We start from the raw sequence: 15,124 nt of genomic DNA on the forward strand, positions 1-15,124 counted from the left end.
CGTTATGGGGCTCAAAATACTATCTACCACATATGGTGAAGCTCTTCATTTTCCTCTCACATTTTGAGATTCTCTATTATTATAAGTATTCAGTTTAATTTTTCTTTTAGATATTAAATTTTAATGTAAGACCAAATTAACTTTTTAATGTAAATAAAATAATAAAAGTTTACAAATATACAACTATCCATTACCCAAAAATTAATCTTTCAAAATATTCAGTTATGGAAATAATAAATTGAAAAGTTACCTTTTGCCACTGTCTTTGTTTCTGGTTTTTCTTTTTTCTCAATTTTTTCCTTGTGAGTTGCTTAAACAGAAAATTTTACATTAGTACACATTTTAATAGATTTCAAAACCAAGCTTTCTTTTGACCTCAATTTCATAAGCGCTAATATCTAATATGTAATATTTTGAAAATTTATCACATTAATAAGTCTAATTCAGAAATAAAGAGGTACCAATGTAAAGGTGTAGGCATTAAGACGTAGAAAGCACTTTGAAAATCAGTTCCACTCTTTTTCAAGTTATTATTTCAAATAGATAAAGCTTTCAGGGAAGACAAACTGAGAGTGAAAACATTTTATAAGAATTTGTCAAAAAATATCATTATGTTTATTTTTAAATTTCAAATATATTAAATTGTGTGGTTTGGTAGTTTTCCAAATCACCATACATTTTTCAATATTTACACACTATTTTTTCAAGAATAACAATGGTAATTAAACTATGAAAATTAAATAGTAAAATATGAGATTTAATTAAGTAGTTAATAAAGTCTGGATATTGAATTACTAGAGGAAAAATTAGTTCCACATATTTCCATTTCTACAACTATATAAGAAGAATAGTAATAATATAAATCAGCTTTACTTACATCATTGAAAAATGCTTAAAATATGTATTCAGAAATCTATTGTTTTTAAATACAGTTGATGAATAGTGTCCTTCAGAATCTTGGAAAGATGATTTAAGCCTCAGCAAGCCTAATGTTCAGTTGAAGACCAAGTGCCCTTGATAGATGCAGAGCTGCTGAGAGAGCAGGTGCCTCCTCCTCCAGAGTTTCAGCCTCTCCACCACTCACACCTGCCCACAGCCACCTCCACTACCACTTGGGATTATGGGTAATAGCTTAGGCAATGTTAACAGAAGCAGCATTATGCTAGGCTAAGCAGGGCACTGTGCACACAAGGTCGCAGGACTATATTATAATAACATATCTCCTAAAATAGAAACATCCTTTAATTGGCATACAGTAAATAAAAAAGCACTTATAATGCAGCATTTTATTTCTGCTTTTCAATTTGAATACATTTTTTTGCAGCACTTATAATTTAAGGGCAAAAAAAAAATCCCAACTTTTTTTTTAACAGAAAACATTTAGCTACTGTGAAGTTTGAAAAAAAATCACAAGAAATAGCAGATTATTTCATTGAGTCAGAATATGCAGAACCTGGTGCTAATAAGTTTCCTTAACCCAACAGCAGGCAGGAAATGGTCACCTATTTCTAGAACAGAGACAGGAGGTGGCTATATTGAAGTTCATGGAAATTGCCACAAAGTAAACATGAAGAAAAATTACAACTATTTAATTGAAATTTTCTTTTTTTCCATAGGTTATTAGGGTACAGGTGATTTTGGTTACATAAGTGAGTTTTTTGATGGTGATTTTATGAGATTTTGATATTTTCAAGTGTAAATATACCATAAATAATATATAAACATGTTTCAGTGGATCTGATTACTAAATGTCATAACACGTTCTACCTAACTGGAATGTTTAACAAAACAAAAAAGTTCAACAGACTATGCATACTCTGGATGCCTAAATCAGCTGAAGTCTAGCCCAGTTATCCTAGACACAATCCACTCTAAAACAATAGCAAAAATTAAGTTACAATCTTACTTCACATCATACATTGAAGTGGATTTTTGAGGAATTAAAGTTAAATTTATAATATAAAACAATCTTTTTTGACTGGGCACTGTGCCTCACACCCGTAATCCCAGCACTTTGGGAGGTTGAGGTGAGCAAATCACTTGAGGTCAGGAGTTTGAGACCAGCCTAGCCAATATGGCAAAACCCCATCTCTACTAAAAATACAAAAATTAGCCGGGTGTGGTGGCGTATGTTTGTAGTTCTAGCTACTAGGGATGCTGAGCCATGAGGATCCTTGAACCCCGGAGGCAGAGGTTGCAGTGAGCCGAGGTCGCACCACTGCATTCCAGCCTGGGTGGCAGAGTGAGACTCTGTCTTAAAAAAAAAAACAATACAAACACACAAAAAAATCTGTTTTAAAGTTGAGGAAAATATTAGTGGCTATTGAATTGATTCTTGAATGAGAATTCAAAGCCAGAAACAAGACAAGATAATATAAACATACATAACCACCTAAAAATTCAAGAATCTAAACATATATGAACTCACACACGGCCATTCACATGGACAGAAAGCATAACATTAACTGTGAAACAAACTCAGAAAAATATTTGAAAAGAAGTTATAGGCTAAGGGGTACACATACCCAAAACACACACACACACACACCCACACACACACATCATTTGGCGAAACGGACAGTGAGTGTGAACAGTTACACACAAAGATTTATACATCACTAAAAACCATATTTGACTCTTTCCACCTATAAATAGTTAGCAGTTAATACTTTGCAGGGACTTCGATGAAGCTGGAAACCATCATTCTCAGCAAATTAACACAGGAACAAAAAACCAAACACTGCATGTTCTCTCTCATAAGTGGGAGTTGAACATTGAGAACACATAGACTCGGGGGGAGTATCACACACCAGGGCTTGTCAGGGGGTTAGGAGCAAGGGAAGGGAGAGAATTAGGACAAATACCTAATGTATGCAAAGCTTAAAACTTAGATGATGGCTTGATAGGTACAGCAAACCACCTGGCTCATGTATAGTTATGTAACATCCCTGTGCGTGTACCCCATGACTTAAAGTAAAATTTAAGAAAAACTAAGAAAACATGACACATTCAAAGGAACACAATAACACTCCAGTAACAGTCTTCTAGAAAAGGGAGATCTACGAAATTCCTGTTCAAAATGATAATCTTAAGAAAACTCAGAAAAAAGAGCACAAATAAACAATACAAAGGAAGGAGAAAAATAACCCATGATATGAATGAGAAATTCCGTAAAGAGATAGATATCATAAGAAAGAGCCAAAGAGAAATCCTAAAACTGAAGAATTTAATGAATAAAATAAAAAATAAAATTATCTGTAACAATAAACTAGATTATCGGGAAAAAATACAGTAGAAGAGCATATTCTCCTTTAAACACCATGAAGCTTTTTAAAGAGAATGAGGAAAATAGTGATATGAAAAGATTTCTAGAATGTATTGTTAAATTGTAGAAGTTGGATTATAGGATATACTAGATTTTATGTAAAAGTAGGGAAGGAAAAGGACATGTATTATCTGGAAAACACATAACACAGCTCTGGAAGTATGCATGTAAAATTGGCATGAGTGATTTACTGTGAATATGTGGGTTTGGCATAAAACGGGAACCAGGAAGCTGGGAGCAAGGTAAGAGGAAGGTTTTCACAAAGTATCTTTATGTGTTGAGCCATTAGATCTTAATATCTATTCTACATAAATAAATAACAATTAGAATTTAAAGCAGCCTAACAGATAATCAAAATATGCAAGCTACAATAATGAGATCTACTTTCTTACCTATCAAACTGTCAAGTATTTCTAATATAATGTCCTCTAATATCCTCATTGCTGGCTAAGGCAGTCTCAAAACTTCCAGAAGAAAAATTGACATAACATTTCTGGAAAGTAAAGTGGTAACTGAATTCAACAGTCTTAAGTATTTTATTTCTCTCAATCCAGAAAGTCCTTTTTTTAGATTCTATTCTGAGAAAATAATCCTAATTTAATTTGTGAAAATACATGGTCATCTAAAATCTGAATGTAAAGAGCAGGAAGTCAGTGGGAAAGGACTCAGTGTAGTAAGACAGTAATAAGAATTATAAGATAATAACAATAATAAGATAATAACAGTAATAAGAATAACTTCATACCTTTTTTTTCAGGTTTTTCTTTTTCTCTTACTTTTTCTTTTTCTTTTTCTTTGTGTGTAACTGAAAAGAAACAAATAAATACTTTTCATTTAAATAACAAGAATAAATGAGGAGATGATTGCCTGGCAGTTTTTGATGTCAAAAACTTATTTGCTACTTTTAGAAATCTTCCTTTAACTAGATTGAGATTTTATATAGTTAGAGGTTTAAACTTCAAGATAATTATAGATTTATTTCTTAGTCCTATTTTTATTTCATATCTAAGCACAAACTAGTTAGTGCCCAAACCAAGTCTGATTGCAAAGATAAGAATACCCGTCAGCTTTTCCAAATCTTTAATTTAAAGAATTGAACATTTTTTAAAAAATTATCATGCTATATGCCAAAGGAGCCTGGCTTTGATATTGGATGAATGCCAGAAATATGAGGACAAATATACAGAGATACAATTTTCTGATCTTGAAGCAAAGAACAATCAACCTAAATAGTATGTGTTAATCTTCTACAGAAACATTCCACACTAAAAGTTTTTAAAAATATACTGAAATAAGACTAGAAAATACAAAATCTTTTCAACAAAAATAAAATTTAATTTAATATGAGCAGTAATCCCATCAATTATTACAACTGGGCTAAAATTTAAGTCATAATCTTACCCCATGCCTTAGTCATAATTCTGATTCATTATCCACGCTAGAAACATGAGACTCATCCCAATTTGTCTTTCTCTTTTATTTTTCCTTTTCATTCATTCACCAAGCTCTTTCAATCATGCTTTTTAAATATTTCTCGTATTCATTTTCTTTTATCCAATATTATTCTCCCTATCATTTATTTACACAAGAATATGGGAATAACACCTGCTATGTGCTAAAGACTCTGCTAAACAAGATAGAGTTCATTCCTGTCTCCATGATGTCAATAAGCTAATGGCTAGTGGATGCTAAGCAAATAATTACAAAGATAGGTAACTGCAGGGAGTCAAATTGTTATGAAGATAATATGCGGGGTGGAATGTTGATGTATAAAATGACCTAATCTAATCTGTTTGTTAGGGGAAGGGCCCTTGGCAGAAATGACATGTAAGAGTGTGAGAAATGAGAAGAAATTAGCCTAGTAAGAGACTAGGAGGGCAAAGGGGAAGAGACCAAGTAACAATTCAGAAGTTGAAGCAGGGTGTCTCTCTTTCGCATATTATTATAACTATCATAATATTATGATATCCTGACTTTTCTTTTGAATGTTTAGATTTTTATGTTTCATCATAAGCTTTCTAACACAAAAATCTGATATCATTCACTCCTCTGTTGCAAATATTAGTGCCTCCTCATTACTTAACATGAAATCTGTCACATAGTAGGTGCTATATCAAATATAAAAATACTTTACTGCTCTAGCGATTTGACATTTGCTTACTGACCCCATGTTTACCAACGCAATGTCATCTACAAAGAATTTCTCCTTGAACTTTACATTCTCATTATAACTAAATGCCACTAATTCCACAAGCACACCACATGCCTTCATGATGCCTTTGTGTCTCTGCCTGTATGTGTCTTCCAACTAGAATTACCGCACCCACGTTTATTCATTTTCCTTTCACTATTCCATGCACTCTTTCATCTTGGTTCAAATGCCTCCTTCTCTGTAATGTTTTCTTTGATCTCTATTTATTCCATACACCAATTGCACCATGTACATAATTCTATTTTAGCAATTTAATAATAATCTTGATATTGTTCATATCTCTTGACTGCTCAGTAAATGAAATCCTAAGGGCTACACCATATTTATTTTATTTTATTTTTTTTTTCATTTCCAGGTCATCACATTGTCCCATTCACATGGTAGACTTTTTGTAATATTTTTGAATTAGTGAAATTCTGAAATATTCTAAGAGCTAGTTTTATCTTCTGTTAAATTTTGTTTATGGATGATGTGGTACAGCTATAATAGGTACTGCTTGCTTCCATTATGTGAAAATTTTTGACAATTCATTAAAGTTTCTCATATAATTAAAATCTACTGAGAAAAAGGAGGAAAAAAACTCACCTTGAAACATTGAGATGTTGTTTTTTTCCACATCTAATGGTTCTTTTAGGTGTTTCTGAGCTCCTAAATTCAATATAAATACCTCACAAAATAAGGTGAGGAAATAAATCACTATTCATATGGACCACAAATGGTTTATTTTGGTTCAGTTGAATCCCTATTAATTAAGCAAAAAACCAACAGAAAATCTTGGCAAAAGCAACGCATCTTTTAAAGTTTCTCTGGGGGGAACCAAGTTTGTGTGAGATAAGCTGTGCTTTCAGAGTCCTGACTGGAAAGACCCCCCCGGGGAAAACCTAATCTGTGTCTCTGCCTCTGTAAGGAATGGGAACTCACCCACCTTGGACAGCTGGTTGTCCATTCCACTAAAGTATTTTCAGATTGACGTGTGCACAGGCATAAACGGGAGAATTAACACAAAATCAGAGAGGGAAGGGACTGAATTTGGACTCAAATTAGCATAGTAATGCCTCATTCCTGTTACCCTAGGGAGAAATCTAGTTCCTCCTAGTTGAAGTGTTGATTTACAGACCCTGTACTGTAGGCTAGCATTTTATTATCCCCCTCAGAAATGGCATCACACTTCTTAGTGAAGCAGCTGGACCCTTGGGCCCTAGGGAGCTGTTCATAATGGCAGACAGCCACTGATGCTTCTTGGACAGAAACTTCAAATTTTGGCAAGACGGTGCTCAAATACCAAGTTTTGAAACGACTTTCAACACAGCAAGGCAACTATCAGTAACTGCCTCAGTAATCACTCTAAAATAAAAATGACCTGATACAACAGTTGCATTTGCCTGTGCATCTCTTTGCTTAGAGCCCACAGCCAGGAGTTTTCATAGGGAAGAAGGGTACCTCCTTGTCACCAGCCCTGTTTGGCAAGTTATATCTCAGCCAGGACAGTTTTTAGCTCAGGACAGAATAAGCTTCTTGCACCTGCTAGAGTTTAATTTGTTTGTCATCCTATTTACAAGAAGCAAAAGTCCCTTCAGTATGCTGATAATTAAAAACAAATGGAATCCACCAGTTGGAATGACCCTGATGTCTGGCATCTGAGTTGGCATGGTCCTGCTGTTCCTGGCCTTGCCCAGACTCTGACCTTTCCCTGCCCAGAACATTTAGCTCAACTGGACCCAAGCACATCTCTCACCCTCCCATCTGGCCCCTTTCCAGCCCTCCCAAGCTGTGCTCTGTGCTTTTGTTTTTGACCCTGGCAGCTGCCAGGCAGACTATGTCTTTTTCTCAAGTATATCAGCGCTTATAATGTGACCCTGTATATGTGCGTGTGTGTCTTTTTTTTTTTTTTTTTTTTTTTTTTTTNTTTTTTTTTTTTTTTTTTTTTTTTTTTTTTTACAGGGAAAAACACCTCCTTAAGGCCAAATAATGGGAATCAGGTTGCCAGAGTTCTTTATTTGATCATCTTGTTTTAATTTTGAAAATCAGAAATTGTAATGCCAAAATTTTTAAAGTGCTGATTCATATAGGCTACTACATTCCTCAATTGATAGTTAACAAATAAATTTAACCAAAACTCTAAAACATACTTAGCTTTAGACTACTGCATAGGACTAATCTTGAGTACCCAACCAAAAAAATCAGATGGATAAGCAGGTAAGCATTACACCTTTTCATTAATAAAAAAAAAACTTTGAGGAGCATCATTACCTGTAATAAATTTTGCTGTTTTTTCTTTTAACTAATTCCTCTCATTTTCATATTTCTTATGCTTTTTTGGGGGGTGTGGGTATTAGAACTAACATAGTCCATAGGCCTTAAGTAGATGAACATTTCTAAAAGCTTCATAAAATTCATATATATTTATGTTTTAATTTGTAATTTTTTAAATGAAAGAACATGATACACATTCATCTTCCCTTAAAAAAAAAATTCTGTTTCAGCCACCATTAAGAAAAAAAAGCCCGATCTCCTGGTTAATGTGTATGTCTCTGTGTTTATGTTTTTTTTTTGTTGTTCTTTTTTTTGTTTTTTTTTTTTTTAGTTTTAGTTTTGGTAACTAATTTGTAGAAATTCAGTTTCGTGGTAAGCCAAAATGATCTCTATGCTTTTTAAGAGACAATCATGAACCTAATAGAAATGCAATATTGAGTTAAAAAGCTTCTTAAATATTATATTATTCATTTTTCCTAAAGTAAGAATTTATAATTTTAACTTTAACACAAGTGCACAATTTCAGAGCTAATAGGAATATAAGAGGTAACCCTACCCTGAACTCCTTTGTCCATGGATAACAATACACATGCTAATAAGAGTTCATGACAGACTGGGAAAAGAATGTAGTCATCTAATTGCTAAACCAGTACTCTTTCTTCAAAACTATGGTGCCAGGTCTGTCCCACGTTCTGTGCAGACTTTAAACTTGTTCTTATGAGCCAAAACTTGCTGATGGAATTCTCGAAGCACATTATCTACCTTTCAATAGTGTACATACTTTCTTTTACATAATAAAAGCACTTTTATTTACTTATTAAAGTGAAGATTTGGCAAATTACCCAAAGATGTAAAGCTAATATGATACTTATGTGTAACATCACAAAATAGATTTTATAATTCTAAAATATTAGTTTTAATTTCAAGTTCAGTTTAATTGCATGAACAATTTCCTCTTCGCCTGGGGCTACATAGCCGTAGTAAGAACTATAATCACTCTCATAAGTGAACATTCACCATGGACGCTGTGACGTATAGTTTTGTGCACACTCTTCTGGTTTCCTTATCCAGGTTTATCTTTCATGATTGCAGAGAGGAAAAGAAAAAATATTTTGTACTTTAAGGAGTTAATTGAGTGTAGCTGAGAGAGGACAAAAGTAAAAGTTTAAGCAGTACAGGATGACTAAATGAATCTGTGGACATTAAGAGCATTTTTATAAAGGGCTTCAGGATATGTAAATACATTTTAATGGTCTGCTTTCTGACTTTTGAGCCTCACCATCAGCTAAATCCCTTGTTGGCCTATGATTCCAGTCCTGCAATTGTTTCCCCAAAACTGAAGGAGTTCTAGGCAAATCAGTGTTATCATTCTGAATCACCCTTTTTAAAAACATCCCTCTGATTTGTGTGTGTGTGTGTATGTGTGTGTGTGTGTGTGATATTGTTATGGATTGAATTGTGTCTCCCCAAAAAGATGTGTTGAAGTCATTACCCCCAGAACCAAAGAATGTGACTTTATTTGGAAATAAGGTTTTTACAGAGACAATCCAAGATTACATCATGAGGCTAGTCCCTAATCCAGTAGGGCTGATGTCCTTATAAAAAGGGAAATTTGCACACAGATAAGGATATGCACAGAGGGAATGCATAGCCTGTGAAAAGACAGAGACACAGGGAGAGCATCACTTGAAGATGAAGGCAGGAAATGGAGAGCTTCACCTACAAGGCCCCAAAGCTTGCCTGCACACCTCCAGAGGCCAGGAGAGAAGCATGGAACAGATTCTTCATCACAGCCCTCAAAAGAAACTCATCCTGTGGAAAACTTGACTTTGGACATCTAGCCTCAATAAGGTAATATTACGGCTAATATTAATATTAATACTAAAAACTAGACTTCTGTCGAGTTCCCACCTGGTTCCCTGAGGCCTAACCTCAGGTTAGCTTTCATGTCTTCCCTGTTAAGTTTCAGAGTCCAAAACTGAACCACAAGCCACTAATTCCTCTGAGATCCTTTCAGAAAACTGCAGTCAGACTTACTCTGCAACTGAGGTTGCCAAATTCCAAACTGCATCTCTCCTTTAGGACTTCTCTGAAATATTTACCACACAGTGTTATAATTGTGTATTTACTTTTGCAAATCCATCATTAACTGGATCTTATTTATCACGGAATTTTTAGTGCCCAGCATGGTGTTTGGCACAAAGTAGGTACCATAAATAAATTGATGTGAATTATCATGGTGGCTGTGGCCACTTTTTCCATTTATATTACCTGCCTGCCAGAATACACTGTATTCCTGCTGTCTAGCCCACTCTGAAGCTGATCATATGCTGTCTGTCTGGCATACCTTTCTGTTAAGTAAACTTCTTCCCCATTTCTGAGGTCACATTTTCACCCAACCACCAGACAATCCAGGTGGATGTAGCAGAAACCTACTCTTCTGCCTGCCTACCAGGCTCTCCTATTGTCTAGGAGACTTCTTGAAAACAGTCTACATATTTAGTTATATGTTTACCACTGGGTTCCTGATTGATTCTGTTCTACAAGTAAACTGACATGTTTAATAGTTAAATAGAAGCCCAAATGTTACCTAGTATCAAAAATAAAATTCATAATTGCAAAAAAAAAAGGCAATATACAGTAAACAAACAAATACATGGGGGAAAAAGCTAGAGGAAAATTAGAAATACATTATAATTTTCTTCAGATAATTGGATTGTGAAGTGGGATTCCTCTTTTTTTGCATTTTCCAAATTATTCATATTTATCTGTATTATTATAATTTTTGTGTTTTGGTGTGGGTGTTTTCAGATTACATATTATAGAAAGTTTCTTTTTTACTATTAAATTGTTTGTTGCCACTGATCAAATAAATCCAACTTAAATTACAATGGTTTAATTAAAGCTAAATGTGTGCATATATGTGTGTATATACATATATATATATATATATATATACATACACACGCACACACACACACACACGCACACGCACACAGAAATGTCAAATGCAAAGTTGTTTATAGGAATCCAGTAGAGGTTAACAAAACAGAAGACTACTTCATTCACAAATTAAATCATTATTTCAATATTTATTGAGTGAGTTGGGTCCTTTGTTAGATATTGTAATGATTTTTAATTTGGTATAAGCACAGATTTAGAGCTGGTGAAAACCTGAGAGACTATGAGCCTGAATCCCTTTTCTCATGGGAAACAGAATCATAAAAGGAGTTACAAGTCTGACCTAGAACATACATGAAGACATAGTTGCCTACCTCAGTTAGTTAGATAGACATATACCCACAATTAAAATATGCTGTCAAAGTGCTTGGAAGAGCAAAAGCTGGGGTATAACAGCATGGAGAAAGTGCTTAAATGCCCCCAGTGAGGAACAGCAGTGTGGACTTCTTAAAGGAACTGACATTTCATCTGAGAGTCAAAGAAATAAGCAGGAGAGACTACACAGGAAAGGCCTGATGGCAAAGGAGAAGACAGCATACAGGAGGGCACAGTTACGAGGCAGTGATCATGCCTGCTTAGGGACTATTCAACAGCTCAGACTGCCTGCAGTACAGTGGACATCAGTGGGGTCTGGAGTGCTAAGGGTGGCAGGGAGGGGGATGTTGTATCCGTGGGAATTTTGGTAAGAACGTAGCAGAACAGGGAAGACATGATAAACTATGAAGCTGGAACGTTGTAGGGGTAGCAGTGATCATACGAGGAAAGTTTTATATGCCAGGTTAGAAAATGTCACTTTTATCTCTTAGCACCGGGGCACTAGTGAATGGATTTAAGGCCGTAAGTGACTTGATTAGCAGGGACCTGATGGATTAATGCTGGGAAGTCAGTTAAGAAGTGACTGCCACAATTTAATTGAGAGATGATTGTGGAGATGATAGCAGTTGGAGAAGAGAGAAAGTAGACTAAATTATAGTAATGAAGGGCCAAGTAGGATTGAGCTCTAGTGTTGAAAGATACCAAGAGGTCTATATCAGGGACCAAGCTTTGGTGTTGAAAGAAAGCAAGAAGGCCCGGTGCAGTTGCTCACACCTGCAATCAGCACTTTGGGAGGCCGAGGCAGGTGGATCATGGTGTCAGGAGTTCAAGACCAGCCTGACCAACATGGTAAAACCCTGTTTCTACTGAAAATACAAAAGTTAGCCAGGCATGGTGGCATGCGCCTGTAATCTCAGCTACTCAGGAGACTCAGACAGGAGAATCGCTTGAACCTGGGTGGCGGAGGTTTCAGTGAGCCAGGATCAACCACTGCACTCCAGCCTGGGCGACAGAGTGAGATTCCGTCTCAAAAACAAGAAAGAAAGAAAGAGGGGGCGGGGGGAACCAAGAAGTCTATGGCAGGAACTAGAATTCAAAAGCCTTCATAGATGAGGTGGGTAAATTAAATGTACCCCAGTGGCGTTAAGAGAGAGTGGTGGAGACTGGTACACACAGAGTATAGGCCCTATTTAAAAGCACCGGTTGCTGGTTATCTAAAACACTGGCTGGCTAAAGGAAACCACTGCGGAATATACTTGAACTCTAATCCATGAGTTCAGTAGACAGTGATTTTAACACTGGCTACTCATTTGAATCATTAGGGCAGCTAGGCTTAAACACTGACCTTACTTCTCAAACATTAATGGCCTCAGGATGGAGTCTGCACATTGATACCTGTTTTTAAAAGCTATCCTGGTGATCTAAACTGCAGTCAGGATTGAGTACCATCCCTGGCAAAGACAGCTCCTAGATGTTTAGCATGAATAATTTGGGTGGCCGATGGCGTCAGTTATTAGGACAAAGAACACAGACAAATGAAGATATTTTCTGCAATAGTTGTTAATATGGGCTTGAACACATTGGATGAAAGAAGTCTGTTAGTTACCTGTGTAAAGTCAGGTGGGAATTTTATAAGAAGGCTCAGAGCTTTTCATATTCTACAACTTCAGCCTTTTCAAATATCAAAATTAATTAACCACATGGGCTCCTAAATTAGTTGATGTCTAAAATGAAATGCTAAGGGATTATCCAATTAAGACAATACTCAGGAAATTCGTGACATTCTTAAGATTTTATTTAAGAAATGTGCACGCTAAAGATGCATTTTTAATGAGGAACTTATATCTTAAGGGAATAATGACACTACATTGGCCATACATAAACCATGTCCTATTGCCAATGTGACTAAGCTCTTCACATATAGTAAGAAAAGCAAAACTAAGAAAAAACAAAATTTAAAAACCAGCAAAAAACTAAAGAACTCATCTTGCTGCCTAAAGAAAAAGCAAAAATAATAGTTATTCTGACTTGCTCTGATCTCCCAAATAATGAAATTTTGAAATTTCAGAAATTTCCATACACCTGAGTTTCATAAGATAGTAATTTTACATCTTACTTTTGCTATGCTGATATCTGAAGATATACAGAAGTCTTTGTGATAATGCTGCTCTTTTTCTACCATGAACTGTAAACTTGGTAATATTTGCCATTTTGTGGTTTCTATCTTTAAATACTTTTATCTTTCTATTGACAAACATGAAAAATTGCTCAACATCAGTAATCATCAGAGAAATGCAGCTTACAACCACAATGAGATATCATCTTACACCATTCAGAACAGTTACTATTAAAAAGTCAAAAACAATAGATGTCATGGATGCATAGAAAAGGGAACACTTATACACTGTTAGTGGCAATGTAAATTTATTCAGCCTCTGTGGAAAACAGTATGCGGATAGCTCAAAGAACTAAAAATAAAACTACCGTTTGACCTAGCAATGCCAATATTAGGTATCTGCTCAAAGGGGAAAAAAAATCGTTATGTAAAAAAGACACCAGCACTCATGTGTTCATCACAACACTATTCACAGTAGCAAAGTCATGAAACCAACCTGTGTCCATCAGTGGTTGATTGGGTAAAGAAAATATGGTATATATTCACCATGGAATACTATGCAGTCATAAAAAAGAATGGAATTATGTCTTCTGCAGCAAGATGGATAGAGCTGGAGGCCATTGGTCTAAGTGAACTAACTCAGAAATAGAAAATCAAATATTGCATGTTCTCACTTACAATGGGTAAACACGGACATAAAGATGGAAATAGCAGACAAGAGGGATCCCAAAAAAGACAGAGATTGAAATAGGGACTGAGGCTTGAGAAATTACCATTGGGTATTATGTTGAATATTTGGGTGATGGGTACACTAGAAGAGCTCAATCCCCATCATTATGCAACATACCCAAGTAAGAAACATGTACATATATCCCTTGAATCCAAAAGTTTCTTTAAAAACTTGTATTTTTGTATTTAATTACCAGTTCCTGTAAACTCTGACTGGCATGCATGCTTGTCAAGACTCCTTTCTAAATGCTGGATTCTAAGCCAGATAATTTAACTGAAGACCTTTCTAAAAGTAGGAAAAGATTATGGTAATATCCCCCTTTATGAAACTCACACACTGTGATCTTAGTTTACTTATTAATTAGCATATCTGAGTATTTACCATGGGTAAAGGAAACATTCTTTAATCATCATGACTGAGAACTTTTATTTATGACAAATAACAACAGTCTCTCTAATTCTTTGCAGTTAGCCCATGTATAACCTTTTATTTAAAACATATGTAGACAGAGTTATTTATAATTACAAAGGCTACCCAGACTGTTGACTGCTAGAGAAGACTGGCTAACATTTCTTATCATTTAACATGTGGTTCTACATCTGACCGTGGGTATCCATTGTCGGATTTAGCTTCAAATATGAGCGTATTCTGCAAGATCATTTTGACCTATAAAAACTTTAATTTGAAACCATCACCCTGATACAGAATCAACATTCTTGAAGCTATCTTGTACTAGAGAACTCTGCTTGGTACTCACAACTACTCCATTGGGGTTAACTCATTCTACCTGTTCTCCAGGGGCCATTGATATGAGTCACAATTTAATGATATTTGGTAACCCCCAAAAGTGTTAAATTATGGCTGGAAGTTTATTCTAAGCAAATGTAATGTTCCACTATATTACTATATAAATTCAATACAAGGTCACAGTGCATACAGTATTCTAATTATATTTATAAAATAAATTTCTATCTTTTTTATGCAGAAAAAATCCAAGGTTAATTTAGTTCAAGGTAAATCTTAACTAACATGTCAGAGCTTGTGCCCTAAAACCATGGTAAGTATTCATTGCCTGGTTATCAGTTTAAAGACATATTCTTTAGCTCCATAAACTGCTGCATTCTTTCCTGATGAAAAATATCAAACAAAATAAACTGAGGGACCAAGTAGAAATAAAAGTTAGCTTGATATGATAAATTAAAATCACAGTGT

General features: G+C 35.1%; 1 protein-coding gene across 1 annotated transcript in view; it reads right to left on the reverse strand.

Moving 5' to 3' along the window:
- TRDN (triadin) overlaps positions 1 to 15,124 on the reverse strand; it is a 310,496-nt gene that overhangs the window by 255,264 nt on the left and 40,108 nt on the right. Inside the window, exons 6-8 of the mRNA XM_037731458.1 lie at positions 9,411 to 9,442; positions 6,123 to 6,204; positions 251 to 310 (exon numbers count right to left, since the gene is read on the reverse strand). Coding sequence (XP_037587386.1) covers positions 251 to 310; positions 6,123 to 6,204; positions 9,411 to 9,442 — 174 coding nt within the window. The remainder of the gene's footprint in view (positions 1 to 250; positions 311 to 6,122; positions 6,205 to 9,410; positions 9,443 to 15,124) is intronic.

Source organism: Cebus imitator, unplaced genomic scaffold (assembly GCF_001604975.1).
Source record: "Cebus imitator isolate Cc_AM_T3 unplaced genomic scaffold, Cebus_imitator-1.0 Scaffold400, whole genome shotgun sequence".
Lineage (NCBI taxonomy): Eukaryota > Metazoa > Chordata > Mammalia > Primates > Cebidae > Cebus > Cebus imitator.